At 51.2% G+C, this 15,442-nt stretch overlaps 1 protein-coding gene across 1 annotated transcript in view; it reads left to right on the top strand.

Annotated features, from left to right (window-relative positions):
- Positions 1–1,658: 1,658 nt before the first annotated feature.
- LOC119236834 (uncharacterized) overlaps positions 1,659–15,442 on the top strand; it is a 135,009-nt gene continuing 121,225 nt past the window's right edge. The window contains exons 1-2 of the mRNA XM_037500789.1: positions 1,659–1,734; positions 2,030–2,154. Of these exons, the coding sequence (XP_037356686.1) occupies positions 1,659–1,734; positions 2,030–2,154 (201 nt within the window). The remainder of the gene's footprint in view (positions 1,735–2,029; positions 2,155–15,442) is intronic.

Raw genomic sequence — 15,442 nt, 5'->3', positions numbered from 1 at the left:
ATCACCAGAAATGAGCAGGAGAGGTTTGGGGGGTAAGGACTAGCCCTTCGCCCTGGAATCCTGTGTCCTCCAGACCCATATCCCCTCCCTGTGTGGGTTGGGTGTTCAGATTGATGGTTGCCCATCTTCTGCTGTGGGCCAGTCATGTCATTCTGAGGACACTCACCACTGCTGAGAGCATAGCCACAGCTAAGCTCTCCTCCAAGCAGCAAGAGTCCCTGCAGTCACCATGGCCATTGCCATGCTTCCCCGCCACCTACACTGTCACCTCTGCTACATAAAGGGCTGTACAGAGTTAGGAGGGGGAGCCTCAGGTCCTGGTTTCATACAAATCCAAGTCCCCTACTTTCCTAGGGCGACAGGGCAGGACCAAGTGACTAAAGGGAGGGTGATGGTCAGTTCTGCTGCCCTTCCCACTGCCCAGCCCTGAGCCCGGCTGCTCACTGGAGCTCTCAGTGGAGCAATCTCTTCCTCATTTCCTCACTCAGCCACTCAGAACTCAACCCTCACACTTGGAATGAGCACCTACTAGTACAGCGTGGGGGTGTGAAGGGGTCCATGAAAAACGAAGCAAGCCCTGCCCTCAAGGACTATGGTGCATTATGTGTGTGTGTGTGTGTGTGTGTGTGTGTGTGTAGTGTCACCACACCCTGGCTGAGGACCCTGGACACTTAACTTTTGGAGCCTTTGAATGAGACGGATAAGAATTTTATCTGTCTCCTAGAACTGTGGTGAGGACTGAAAGAAGCAATCTACATGAAATTGTTAATCCAGTGTATGTTGCAGATTGTGTCAATAATTATTAGAAAATCTTCAAAGAAGAGGAGTAATTTCTGGATATAAATAAAGTAATTGGTTAAGTGCTATGGCTGAAGCATATACAAAGTATATGGTTCAAAAAAAACACACTGGCAAAAAACAACAAAACTAATCTTTAGACCTTGAAAAACACAGTGGCTACTAGAGGGGATGGGATGGTAGCAGGAGCGGGAGGGGAGGGGAGGTGCTAGAACGTCGTCAGCACAGGTGCTTTGCTGGAGGGTGAGTGAAGCTTGTGCACATTTGAAGGGTGAAGACCCCAAATTATGTAGTGATGTAAATGATTGGAAAACCAATAAAATTTGGGGAAAAAAACACCAAAGTATGGTTCATACAAAAAGGAAAAGAGGAAATAGTAGCTGCTGCAGGAGTTGGGGAAGGTGTCAGAGAAGGGGATACCTGAGTTGTGCCTTGAGGATGAAAGGGCGTTTTCTTGTGGCAGCATGAGACAGGCATCCCAACCTGAGAAAGGAACAAGCCCTAAAGTCTCATGATTCTTCCACCTCTTCTCCTTCCAGGAATATATCTCTTCAGGGAATCTGAGAGGAGAATGAGAGGCAGGCTGAGAGGATGAGCAGTAGCATGTCCAGCTAGTGGGGGCCTCTGAACTTGCTGTGGGGAGTCGGGACAGAGCCACACAAAAGAAACATTAATGTGGCATGGCCAGGGGGCAGGGAGACTGGGAAGGAGAAGACCTGTCGGGGCATCAGCAGGATGCTTGGGGCACAGAACCCACCTGCTCCTTCTGCCTGCCCCCCAGCCTGACAGGTAGATCTGACACTAGTCCTTGATCCCAAGGCTCTGTTCAGAGAAAATGGATCTGGAGCAGCATCCTTCCCATGGTTCTGATGGTGATGCTGGTCCTGGGGGCTGGAGTGTGGGTCTGGGTGAAGAGGAAGAGGAAGACTGGGAAAGGTAGGTTCTGGGACCTCAGGGGCACCCTGGGTAGGGAAGCCTGGGCCAGGGGAGCAGATGGAGGAAACCTGAGTGGGGGAGGGCTGGAGGGGACATGGGCTCCCTGTGCATCACCTACAGAAGGCAGGATAGAGCAGGGGTCCATGGGAGCTATGTGCATGCCTAGAATGGAGAGGGGCTGATGGCAGGAGCTGGGGCCTGAGTGTGCAGCCAGTGTAGAGGTGGCTGCCTTGTCCTGGGATGGCACAGATCCCCTCAGTTGCGCACACCCTCATGGAGTGTCTGCTGTGTGCAGGGGCATCCTGGGCAGCTGCTCCTCAAGCCCTTCCCCCAGGGGAACCTGCTGAGCTGCAGGAGTATGATGTCTACAGCAACACAGAGGCCGAGTACTCGAAGGCCAGCCCCCTGAGACAGCCCCAGGTAGGTCTAAGGGAGTCAAGTCAGATCAGCTGATGTGTGCTCAGAGGCCCTGCCTTTTCCGTATGACCTAAAGGAAGCAGAAGCAGGGGCCACTGGCAGGCCCTGGAGGTGGGGCAGACGGGCAGAACTAGGAGCATCTGGCAAGCCCCATCTTCTCCCCCACCATGCAGGTACCCATCCTCTACCTGCCTGCGATCCCACCATCTATGACACCTGTGTGGGTGAAGGTTTTGTTGCTCCTCTGAAAGATACACCCTCCCCGCCCCGCCCCGAGAATCTCATTGGCCCTTAGTTGGAAATCAGAACTGTGATCCCAGATGGCAAGATCCATCAAGATCTCAGAGGGGGAGGCCTGGAGGCAGGACCAACTGGAGGAGGAGAGAACATTAGGGGCTCCCCGAAACAATGATCCTTAGCTGAGCTTCCATGAGAAACACCTGAGGGGCTTGGTGAAGCACAGGTGCTGGGCCACTCACAGAGCTTCTGACTCCGTGGTCTAGGGCAGCCCTGAGAAAGTGCATTTCTAACACGTGATGCTGATGCTCCTGGTCCCCCTTTGAGGACTGCTGGGCTAGGGAGTGAGCGGGAGAGCAGGCAGAGCCCAGGTCTGGACTCCTGGGAGTAGCCCAGTCATGGCCATGCCTTCCTGTCCCATCCACTGACCTCTAAAAAGAGGGGGCAGCTCTGGATCATGGCCCCATAGAGCAGCAGGACCTGAGAAACCCCCTGGTCTGGTCCCAGCAGTTAATGGTGGGGGAATTCGGGATCCACGAGGAAGATTGGGACTTGGCAGAGAACTGGGGTGAGCACACAACAGAACGGGGATCACCTTGCTCCCAGCCCAGCCTGCTGTGCAGTCCCCAGCAGTTTCAGCATCTCCACCCTGTGGACTTCTCCCCTCAGCCCCTCTGAGCTATGCTCCATCTGACCTGGGCCTCAGGGGACTCGGAAATAGCTCCTTGGGACCCAAACCCCAAGACCCCGTACGAGAGAACCCCAGAGGGAGCAATGTGTGGCTTTGGGATGGAGAAAAAAGTCAGGGACATCTGGCCAGACACTCAGCCTGTCCTGAAGCCCCTGAAACCTCAGTCCCTGCCCTTGGGGGAGCGGCCAGTTTGGTATGGAGACTGAGTGCCCTCCCAGGACACGGGGAGACCAGCTCAGGGGAGAGACCGGGGATATGCAGGACAGAGTCCGGAGAATTGGGCATGAAATCCAGCTCTGACACTGACTTCTTGTCAATTTATAATATTACTTTACTCCCTGGCTTCGCCTTTTTCCTTTATAAAGTGAAGATTACAGCTATACTGTATTGCAATTATCTGATGCTTTGCTGTTTTTGAAAGCACTTTGTACAGAAAACATTCAAACAGTTTACAAATTTCTCCCACAAGCAAATTTTGTAAAAAATATTTACTGTCTGCTGTGTTTCCAGATTGTTCTGATCTGGCTACAACAGTCAACAAACAGCAAACTCCTTGGCCTTTTAGATTCTAAGTGGCAGAAGGGAAGAACAAAACAAATAAACAAAGCATGAATGTTAGATGATGATAAGTGCAGGAGAAAATACAGCAGTTGGGGGGTCATGTGTGATTCTCACTGAGGCTGTCAGGGAGAGCTTCACCAAGGAGCCTGAAAGGGGAGAAGCAGTGAGCCCCATGGATGTGGGAGGGTGAGGGAAGCAGCCTGGGGAGAGGACAGAGGCCTGTACTGAAGCTGTATTCTGGGTACTTATCAGAGTTGCGGCCAGGACTGCCTGCAGGAGTTGCACAGGAAGAGGGTAGCTTGACTGAGCAGGCACCTAATGCTAAGGAGTTGGTGAACCCACTCCTGACTCTGCTTCAATTGTAGAAAGACCCGCAGAAGGACACCCACAGTGCACGGAGCCCCAGAGATTCTACAGCAGTTTGCACTATCTACGAGAAGATCCGGGCAAACCCAGAACCCCAGGGAAGTTCCTAGACCGTGAAGATATGGGGGTCAGTGAAGGGTCTTGGCAAATTCAGTCCTGCAGCATCCTGTAGCCCAGGGCCTCCAGAGAACTCTCCTTAAGATGCAACAGGGGCTGGACCCCAAGTCTTTCTGACTCATCCCTTTGAGCCAGCAGGTACCCTGGGCCCCCACGACCATTTTCCCACTGTACAGGCTGTGAGCAGTGACTCTGTGTAGGGTAAGTAAAAAGTATCAGGCTTTTCTGCCCTTCTGCTATTAGATTAAATGCATGCCTGATGATGGAGTAGGGTGTAGGCATGCATAGGTGAATACACCTGGGCTTATAAGGGCGGCATCATGGGGACAGCAGGAGAGTGAAAGAGAAGACCAGCAGAGCAGAGAGGTCATGAGAGAATGCCAGAGAGCCCAGAAAGACTGAATACTTGCAGGGGGCTGGGAGGCTAGCCAGCCTCCTGGCCTCCAGGCACCCCTGCCTGCCATGTACCTGGTAAACTCAATAAAAGCCTGAAAAAGTCACCAAGAGCTCTAGGACTCCTCCTTCACCTGTCTGCTTGGGTCATAGAGAACCTGCTCTGTGGCCATCCTGCCACTACAATTGGTGTAGTTGGCAGGATAATTCAATGCAGATGGGTATGAAGCTCTCCGAAGACCTCAGGAGGGACTGAGGAGTAGTAGACTGTGAGCCAGTGACAATGCTGGAGGTTGCTATGGCAGCACAGGAGGTGGCCAAAGTCCAGGAACTTCAGGAAGAGCTAAAGACGCTGCAGGAGCACAGGAGGTAGACAAGGGTCCAGGAGCTGCCGGACAAGACCTCAAGTGGAGGATGAGATGGCCCATGAGGACCAGCCCATGACCCCTGAGGCAGCAGAATTGTTGGGGAAGAAAGGACCACGATTCAGAGCTCGCCCAGTGCTGACACCAAGGAAAAAACTGATGAACCTGGACTAATACACTTGTACTGACAAACCTGCCAGAACTCGGAGGAACTTTGGCAGGTTGATGTTACATTTTGGGGACACTGGGGATGGATGGTATCGTTTGTAAACCCCAGGAGATGAAAATCAAGGCATGGCCCATGGGCCTTGGTGGCCAAAAACCGCCTGTGTGCTGCCTGGACAATCCTAGGGCCACATCCCAGAGAGGCAATGGCCAGAGTAGAGGAAGGGGCAGGCATGAGAAGAGCTCAAGAGGCTGAGGGAGGAAGCCCTCAATAAGTTTTCTGCAGCTAGGCAGAGGAGATGTATCAAAAAGCCAACTTAGAAAGGCAAAAGCTGGTGCTGAGATTAGGAAGCCCTGAGTGGCTGTCAAGCAACTTAAATATGTTGACCCATGTGCATGTGCAAAGGGTTGGCCTGAGTGCAGGGGTCTGCGTGTTGCATTGGTGGCTATGAAAGCTGAGTGTTGGACTGGCAGGCCGCAGACAGAAACCCTGAGGCTTGGGCGATTACTCCCAAAAAGTACAGAATCGCCAATCCAAGAGTGAGTGCATCCTGGGGGTGGATGCTGTGTGTGGCTTGTGTTCAAGACTACAGCTGGAGAAGCCAGGAAGACTGATGGCTCCTGGCGTGTGATGGCAGATGCCTGAGTGGTTCCCTTCTTGCATGAGCAGTGACTTTAGCAACAGAAGTGGTGGATTATCTGCTGGTGCCAATAATCTTGTCTTTTGCCACTAGGTTGGTGCCCTGCCTGGACTAATTTATGTTCTGCTGTATTTTGTTATATTGTTATGTTGTGATGTACACTGTTTACTTTTGTGGACCATGGCTGCAGTGTTTAGGGAAATTTGTATATAATTTGTGTATATAGACTGTATGGTGGAAAACCCTGAGGGGGTGGATTATAGGGTAAGGAAAAAGTAACAGGCTTTTCTGCCCTCCTGCCATTAGCATACCTGATGGCAGACACCTGGAGTAGACCTGGAGTAGGGTGTGGGCATGCATAGGTAGATACACCTGGCTAAGACTGGGCTTATAGGGCAGCGTCATGGGGATACCAGGAGAGCGAGAGAGAAGACCAGCAGAGCAATAGAGGTCATGAGAGAATGCTGGAGAGCCCAGAAAGAGTGAAGAGTCACCAGGTACTAGGAGGCCTGCCAGCCTCCCTGCACCCCTGCCTGCCATGTACCTGCTAAACTCAATAAAAGCCTGGAAAAGCCACCGAAGGCTCCAGGACTCTGCTCCTTCACCTGCCTGCTTGGGTCATAGAGATCCTGCTATGTGTCCATCCTGCCACTACACCCTGCAACCTTGAACATCCGAGTATGACAGGGGAACCCTTCAGCCAAGAATGAAATGTTAATTTATTGTTTCTCCTTTATCATCTGTGATGTCACAATGTTTTCACTTTTTTATTTATTAACAATACATTGTCATATGAAACTGAGTTATCCTTACATTATTGGAATAAATCCCAGTCAATGCATTATCCTTTTAATGTGCTACTCTTTGAAAATATTTTTATTTGGGATTATTGCATTGCTAGTCAAAAATGCAATTCTCCTGTATTTTTATGCTTTACTTTGACAATTTGGTGTTTGTGTTGTACATATGAAAGATTCCTTTTATCCTTTTTAAATGTTTCCTTGTAAAGAACTCCCATTTAGCAGTGTTGATTTGTTATTTTTATTATAATATTATTAAAGTTGTATGAACATGGAACTATATATGAATATGAACCTATATATGACTTTTATAAGTAAAACAAAAATAAATACATATAGAGATAAAAAACAAAGAAGCAATGGTTATTCAAACTGGTATTCAAACAATGTAACTTGATGGGTGTGTTTCTTTTGCTGAAACAAAATCATAATGTTGGGATTATTGGGAAAAAATGTATGTTCAGATCAGGTTCTGTAATTATTTTTATAATTGAATATACAGTGTTACTTTACATGTTTATGTTTGACATTATTCACGGCTTTATTATTTCAAAATAGTCAACCATATCTTAATGGAAACTATCAGATGACAATTGCTACATCTATAAAATTGCCTAATTCATCTGAAAAACATGCCACAGCTTTATTGAAATCTCCATGCAATACACACCTACTACACTACTGGAATCACAGAAACAAATGAGTTCTTCCTTGGGTACTTGCACCATAGTTGGGCCCTGTTACATTATTGCTAATGAACTTTTGTAAGTTGGTGCCACAAAGATAGAATCCCAGGCCTCTACATGCACATCAGAGAGGAACTGCTGAGCTGCCCAGCCTGCGTGAGAGGCACGGGGCAGAGGTGGGCAGTGAGCCAGCAGCCAATTCAATGGATGGTCAAGTCATCAAAATGATCACTTATGTCCATTTACCAGAAATGCCTTCTTTTACCTATGCATCAAACTCAAAATAGTTCATACTGGATAGGCTGGTTTTGAAGTGGAAAATGTCCAAAGTTGTGTTGAAATTGATAGTGAAGGGGAAAGCAATGCAACAACTGATGCAGTGAAAGTCCCCACCAGACAAACACTCCCACCTGGTGCAATTAGCAGGTTTATCTTATCATTTGCAAGTTTTGCTCTTGCTGACAAGGCTGCATCCCAAGAGGAGAGGGAGAGCAGAGCAGGACTCTTATCTTCTGCTGGCCCTTCCCCTTCCCCTTTAGTGAAAGTCCCCTTTTGCTCATCTTCCCTCTGACCTTCAAATTATAATCTACCCATGTGTAGGGGAAGTGAAAAACAATCAGACTTCCACCCTCCCGCCATTATATTAATGATGGATCCCTGTGATCCTACATGCATGCCTGAATGCAGGCAGCTGGAGCAGGGTGTGGCCATGCATAGGTGGGCTGAGACTGGGCTTATAAGGCGGCATCACGGGGAACCAAGGAAAGGAAACAAGAGAGAGAATGAGAAAGAGCAACAGAATGAGAGAGCAGAGCAGTGAATGAGAAAGAGCAACAGAATGAGAGAATGCCAGAGAGCCCAGAAAGAGTGAAGTTTTGCCAGCACCCCTGCCTGCCATGCCCCTGGCAAAAGCTCAGTAAAAGCCTGAAAAAGCCACCAAGGGCTCCAGGACTCTCCTTTACCTGACTGCTTGGATCATAGAGATCCTGCTGTGTCCCTTCTACACCATGTACCCATGTTAAACTAGTGTAAAAGGAAACTTGTGTGTATGTTCAGGGCCCAGATCCTTCAAGGGAGAGCGCCCTCCTGTCTGGTGCCCACTAGTGTGATGATAATAAAACCTGTACCCACTTGACCTTAGAGTGCCATTTGGTCCTTTCTAGCCTGGCAAAATAGTTTTCCATAACAGTTTAAGCAGCTTTTGGAACTTTCTGTATTTTAGTTGACAGGTTTTCGTTGTTTCCTAAGAGGACCTAAACCAGTGTTCGACTTTTCTCCACCCAGCTTCTGGGTGGGAGACAGAAAGAAATGTGAGTCTATGAGACAGGCTGAACTGCTGATTCCTGAGAAGGGCAGGATGAGGGCCAGTGTTGAGGAAGACTGACAGGCAGAAGGAGGGGTGACTGTGGGCCAGGGAGACTTCTGAAGCCAGAACCCTGGAGTCTTTGCTCCCCAAAGTTCTCCTAGGCCCTGTTAACTCATTTGTTTATATTTATTAATTTGGTAAATTCAGGAAATTGGTCATTTAGGAAATAGGTTACTGTTTTTTAGCAAACTGATTTAGAGGAATTGACCACTGGACAAACTGACATATGCTTTACAGCTAAATGGGTAAGAATTGGCCTTGAGACCCAGTTGCCTGCCCTACACGCTCACCCATTACTGACTGTGGGCCTGTGGGGCTCTGAGCAGGGACGAAAGGGAGCAGCCAGAGCCCCCTGCAGGGGGTTGTGGGGGTCAGCTCCAGCACACACGCAGCCATCACGGTCATCCGGCCCCGCCCCGCCCCGCCCGCGACCCCCACCCGCGTCCTGCGGGGCCTCACCCGCAGCAGCCCCGTCACCCCAGCTCTGTGGGCGCACCTGGCCCCCGTGGAGAGGCTGAAGCCAACAGCCCTGAAAACGCCGTTGCTGTGAGGGGGGCGCCCGCAGGACGCGGGACACGCACGCGTTCCCGTGAAGACACGAAGCGCGCACCTTCCAGCAGAGCATTGCGGCCAGAACTCAAGAGAAAGGCCCTCCAGGAGCAAGGGCCCGGGCAGGAGAGGCTGCGGACAGGGGAGGGTGGGGGCGGGGAGCCATGACGCGCAAGGAGGCCCTGGAACAGGCGGGCCCGGCCTGAGAGGTGGAAGAGGGCCTGGATTCCGCAGGGCGGTCCTTCCCCTACAGGCGCACCCCGCTTAGGGGACAGTTCTCTGGCTTCACAGAGCTGGCGCAGAGAGAGCAGCAGGGACCCTGCTTGTGCCCAGAGGTCGAGCTCTCCCCTGCCCTGCCCAGGCAGCTGGGACGGCTAAACAAGCCATTGGTTTTCTGATTCACCGGCCGAAGTCGTGTCCTGACAGAAGCGGAGACAGATGGTAAAACACCTGTTTGCTGGCCCATAACAGAACAAATAAAAAGACCCCAGTCAAAGGAGAAAGGCGGGGAAGAAACTGGAGGCCAACACAAATATTGGATCCTGCAAACAGAGGACAGGAACAACAGCTTGCAAATGGTTGATGAAGCCAGAGATGAAAGATAAACTAAGCATCAGAAGAGGTTTGGGGAGGTAGGTGGGGGTAAGGAAACAAGAGAAAAGTCATTTTTTGCATAATTTGATAATGCAGAGAACTGTCAACACCACAGGACACCAAGTCGATGAGGTGGGAAACAGGGCAAGAAAACAATATGGAAAATAAGGCAGAAGCCATTACAGCCAAGAAGGGCCTGTGACAGCAGTGCAGGCCAAGCCCACACGTGCCAGCGTCCCCAGAGAGACACAGAAGGAAGACAGAGGGGACGCCTGTGACCCACCTCCAGCCCCACCGAGCCCGCCTGCTCCTCACTGACGGAACCCTGGTTGGTTCAGTTGCCAGCAAGGGCTGCTGTGTCAGGGGTGGGGTGCAGAGTTCTCCAGACTTTCCAGCCAGCGGCCTGTAAGGAAGATCTGCCAGGGGTTCTCAGAAGGACTTTCACCCTGACAAGAGGAGGGCAGGAGGAGCTCCTGTGCTCACTGTGCCGGGCTCTTGCCTCTGAAGCTGGCTGCGCGAGAATGTGGAACCTGAAGCTGGTGGGGCATCTCAGAGGGGGTGGGGGAGTGGGCAGCTGGCAGAGGCTGACCCTGAGTCCCAGCAGCCTGACCCAAATCCGCCACATTTTATATCTGGGCTTGGAAATGATGAGGGGAGCGTGAGTGATCTCCAGTAAGGGAAAGAGAATCGTATAAATAGGTGACAGGAGGTGGTTATTGACTTTTCTGGTTTTGTTTTTTTTTTTCTTCATACTTGCTTAATTGTAAAGTGCAAGAAAGAAGTGCTGGAGATTAAGTTGGACATGGAGATTGGAATTAGGGTTTCAGACATTTTGTTCAAGATAGCCCCATGAACCAATGCGTGTGTCCCCCTTTCCTTTCCCAGAAACTTAAGCTTAATTTTCTTTAAATGTATAAATTGCAACAATTCTGTTATCTGCCTCAGCAAACAGGTTTTATCTTCTGTCTCTGCTTCTGTCAGGACTCAGACTCCAGACCCATGAATGAGAAAATTCACGCTTTCTGAGAGGGAAGCAAGAGGGTTGTCTACTAGGGCGGATCCCAAACCAAGGACTCCAGCCTCTCAGCAACAGCGTTTAGTTAACAGCCCAGCCCGGAAGCCAGTGTGCAGGAGGGTCTGAGAACCACAGACCCAGAGGCCACACAAAGGGCGCAGGCGAGATGGAGCCACCTGCCCCAGGGGCCGCAGGGACTGAGCTCATAGAGGTCTGAGGAGGGAGGGAGGATGAGAAGTAGAGCTGAATGGGGGAGATGTGGGGAGGCCTGTGCACACAACAGTCAGCCCCCAGCCCCTGCCCAGCTCCCCAAGGACCAGCCCAAAGCCAGGGGCCTCTTCTGCCATATCAACAAAGAGGGCTCTTCTGAGGCAGTAACAAAACCTCCAAATGCCTGGTCTGGGGAGAATGTGGGCTGCTCCTGGGGGCTACTGGAGCCTCAGGAAATCCCCCATTCTTACATTTAGGGGTTCCCCAGCATAAAAGCCAGCTCCCTGCCCCACCCTCAGGTGGAGCCTGATTACCCACAGAGCTGCCTCTCATTTTTAGCCATAAGAGAACAACGAAGGACCACAGGTACGTGAGAAAACTCAGTCGCAGGAGGGTCAATTCCAACCACCAGGAGAGGGCGGAAGGGGGTGGGCAGGGCCTTGGTGAGTTTGGTCCCTGAGTAGCAGGAAGTCATCAGGTGGTGTTCCTATGAAAACTTCAGAAACAGCCTTATAAGATTACTTAGTGAGACAGAAGTAACCACAGAGAATTGAAAACCAGAAATAATACAAGTGTTTGTCTTTGGGGCCAGAAGTGGGGGCAGGCAGGAGACAGACATTTCAGTACGCTTTTTAAAACCAAATGCATGTATGGCTTTGATGCTATATATATTTAGACTATGTCTATATGTGTATATGTGTGTGTCTCTATCATCTCTCTATCTCTATCTCAATATCTGTTTTTTAAGCAATCAGACCGTAAACAGCACTTGTCCAATTTTAATGTGTATAAGGCTCAGCTGGAAATCTTGTAAAAAGGCATATTCTAATTGGGGAGGTTTGGAGGGACATGAGATTCTGCATTTCTTTATTTAAAAAAAGATTATTTTATGCATACAAGAACTGGGGTACAGGCCAGAGGTGTGGGTGTGGGGGGTGAGAGGATTCACCAGAGACAGAGTGAGAAACAGAACAGGCAGACTGAATGAAATACACTGCTGAGAGAAGCAGTGGGCCAGACAGGAGAGGTCTGCTGTGCCATGTGGGTAGCTCCCTGGCCAGCCAGGGACGGAACTCATGCTGCAGAGGCTGTGGATAGCTTCACAGTGCTGTGCTCAACCCCTTGCACCACCAGGGAGCCACCTCTGCATTTCTTAACAGCTCCTGGATGTGGTTGATGCCACCCTCTGAGTAGTGAGGCTGTAGGTGATGCTGAAAGCCAGGCGAGGGTGTGAATAATTCTGTGGGTGTGAATAATTCTGTGGGTATTGGTTAATTCTTTGAAGAGGGACAAGGCAGGGTCGATGGATGCTGCAGGAGGAGTCATCAGGCAGGCTGGCCTGCTAGGAGACACAGGGAAGACAGGAGCCATGGCAAAAATCCCTCGGGTGATGAGGAGCTGAGCTGGAGGTGACAGGATGTGTCACACTCGGCGGCAGGGCCGTGAGGCAGTGTTTGTGAGCAGTGACTGCGAGATGCCTAGCTATCCAGCAGGGAAGGTGCAGGGCTATTAGGGCCCCCCGGGAGAAGGGGAGCCCCAGCCTGGGGGCTGAGCACAGGGGCCTGTGGAACCACAAAGCTTGGCAATCTGGAGATAATAGAAAACATGTGCAATGGCTCCTGGCATGGAGCTCCTGGAACCCGTGTAAGTTCCTAAGAGACGCTCGCCCCTGGGACCTTGTGTTCTAGTCTCTGACACGGGCTCCACATCCCTTGGCCTGTCCTGACTGCTGGCAGCGTCTTGTGTTCTAACGAGGTGACCCTTGCTGGGCTCTAGATGGGGCTGGTCACCAGAAAGGCCTTGATTAAAAACTTAGAACCTTTCAGTCCCACCCCCATTTCTCCAGAGGGAGGAGGGCCAGGAAAAGGAGCCAATAATGGATCAGGTCTGTGTGATGAAGTGGCCATCAAACTCCCCAGGTGAAGGGGGGAGGACGTTGGGTTGATGAACATGGCAGGGGACATGGAGGACTGTGCCCTTTCTCCGAGGGCAGCCTCTCACCTCCCTCACACACTCCACACAAGAAGTCAGGCCTATGGCTGCATCTCTGAGCCTCTGAGAACCCAGGCAGCCCCTGGGCACCCACAGCCACCTCCCCTCACGCAGGGCCTTACACTAGACCTGCACCCCAGCCCAGTCCTGACCTGCAAAGGCTGCTGCCTGGGAAGCCCCAGTGGGTCCCCAGCAGGGCCCGGACCCTCACCAAATGCAGGGGAGGCTGGGACCCACTCTCCTTCCCTGGGCTGTGCCCATGGTATTACTAGGGGGTCTTCATAGGGTCTCTCATCTCAGGCTTAACCAGCCTCAGTCACACCAACCCCCTAGTCTTCAAAATGCCCACTGGGGAGAGGCTGCTCTGCCCCTGCTAGTGTCTATCTCCCTGCAGGCTGCTGCCCAGGTCAGTTATCATGTCACTCACTCCAACCACATCAGGGGGCCCCTTTCTTCTGAGTTTCTCTTGTGGTCTTGGCTGGTCAGTTTCTCAGCATCTCTTTCTATCCAGCGGGGACCCAGATGTGACACCCAGCACAATCTCTCCCCTCCCCAGGGGCGCAAACCCCCTTGCATAGGAGAGCTCTGTATTTCACCACCCATAGCCCCTGGGAATATGCCGCCACCAGACCTGTGAAACCTCTTCTCCCTCCCCTCAACCCCTGCCATGAAGCACAGAGAACAGGGAACCCCATGGAAGTCAACTAGAAAATGCTTTCCCATTTATGGGGCTCAAACCCCTATCCCTGTGGGCCTATGAATGGACCCTCATCACATCCAGCCTGTGACCTTCTCCCATTCCCTGGAATAACACACTCTTTCCTATCCCATCAATCACTGCAGGCCCTTCAGTTGTGGGTCTCCCTGTCCCTCACAAGGGAGGTGCTCTCTGCACTGGTGAAGTGCCGACAAGGCACCAGGGCAGATTCTCTATGGATCTGAGCAGATGGGCAAAAGAGGAGTCCTTGGGGCCCTCCATGACTTTTTCAGGCTTTTAATGATCCTTCTATACCATTTACAGTGAGGCAACTGGTGCAGGGCAGGCAAGGAAACCTAGGGGCCAGGAGGTTGGCAGGCCTCCTAGCCTCTGGTGAATGTTCACTTTCTGGGCTTTCTGGCATTCTCTCGTGGTCTCTCTGCTGTTCCCTACTGCACTCTGCTGTATATTCTTCTACTGCCTTCTGGCTCCTGCTGCCGCTCGTATAGCCTCAGTCTCTAGCTCAGGTGCACCCACTCACGCAGGCCCACACCATGCTCCAGGTGCCACTCTCAGGCACATGTGTAAGACCACAGGTCTATGGTGGGAGGGCAGAAAACCTGATTTCTTCCACTTACTCTGCAACTGGGCTCTCACAGCTCTGTAGAAAATTCTGTCACTTGTGACCAAACCAGAAGTAGATCTCTCCTTAGCTTATAGATGGCTGTCTTCTCCCTGTGTTTACATGGTCTTCCCTCTGTTAATTGTAAATAATTTCTCACTGATAGACAAAGAGTTTGTTAGATAATCAAAGTGAGGATTAAAACCCATGAAGCAGACTGGCATATTTTACTCTGTGAAAGCTGCTCATTGGCCACACATTTGAATTTAGTTTATGTAGTGTCGAAGCAACCAGAGCGGGTTGGGCAGATTCATTGTTGATTCAGGCAAACAGAAGAAGGATCTTGGCATCCTTGCTAGATTTGACAGGCCTTTGTAAAGGGCTGGAATGGACACAGTGCAGGTTTCTGATCCATGCAGACCAGGTAAAGGAGGAGTCAGCGTCCTCAGTAGTTTTGCAGGTTTTTTTATGGGGTTCACCAGGCATATGGCAGGCAGGGGTTGCTGGCTGGGGGGGCTGGCAGGCCTCCCAGCCCCTAGCAAGTCTTCACTCTATCTAGGCTCTCTAGCGTTCGTTCTGCTGCTTCTCGGCTTCTCTTTCGGCTTCTGCTTCAGCTTCTACTGCTGCTCCTGGCGTCCCCGTGACGCCGCCCTTAAAAAAAGCACAGTCTTAGCTCAGCTGAATCCCATCTACCTATGCCCACACCCTATTCCAGGTGCCCGCCATCAGGCATGCATTCAGGACAAGGATCCATCATCTATCCTGATGGCGGAAGGGCAGAAAAGCCTGACATTCTTTTCTTACCCTACAGCCTTGTAGGGTAAGGTACAAAGGTATCAGGCTTTTCTGCCCTTCCGCCATCAGGATAGATGAGGGAGCCCTGTGTGATCCTGGGTGCATGCCTGAGGCGGGCACCTGAAGTGGGTACACCTGCGCTAAAAGACTGATACTATAAGGGTGGTGCAGCAGAGTGCAGTGTGGGTGGTAGTGCGGTGTCTCGGTTGGAGGAGTGGAGTGTACGAAGGAGTGTTGGAGCGCTACAAACCACGGCGAAGAGCCTGTGGCTGCAAAACCGTTCATAAACCTGCTCGGAACGGGTTGTTGCCTTACAACTGGCGTAGACGGCAGGACGGTTAGAGGCAGGACAGCTCTACGCAGACAAAACCCTTTGAAATCTGGAGAGGGATCCCCTGATGGCCGGCCACAAGCAGATGGTACCCGGTG

Source organism: Talpa occidentalis, unplaced genomic scaffold (genome assembly GCF_014898055.3).
Source record: "Talpa occidentalis isolate TD23 unplaced genomic scaffold, MPIMG_talOcc4v2.1 talOcc4.9, whole genome shotgun sequence".
Classification (NCBI taxonomy): domain Eukaryota; kingdom Metazoa; phylum Chordata; class Mammalia; order Eulipotyphla; family Talpidae; genus Talpa; species Talpa occidentalis.
This window is presented reverse-complemented; position numbering and strand designations above follow the sequence as displayed.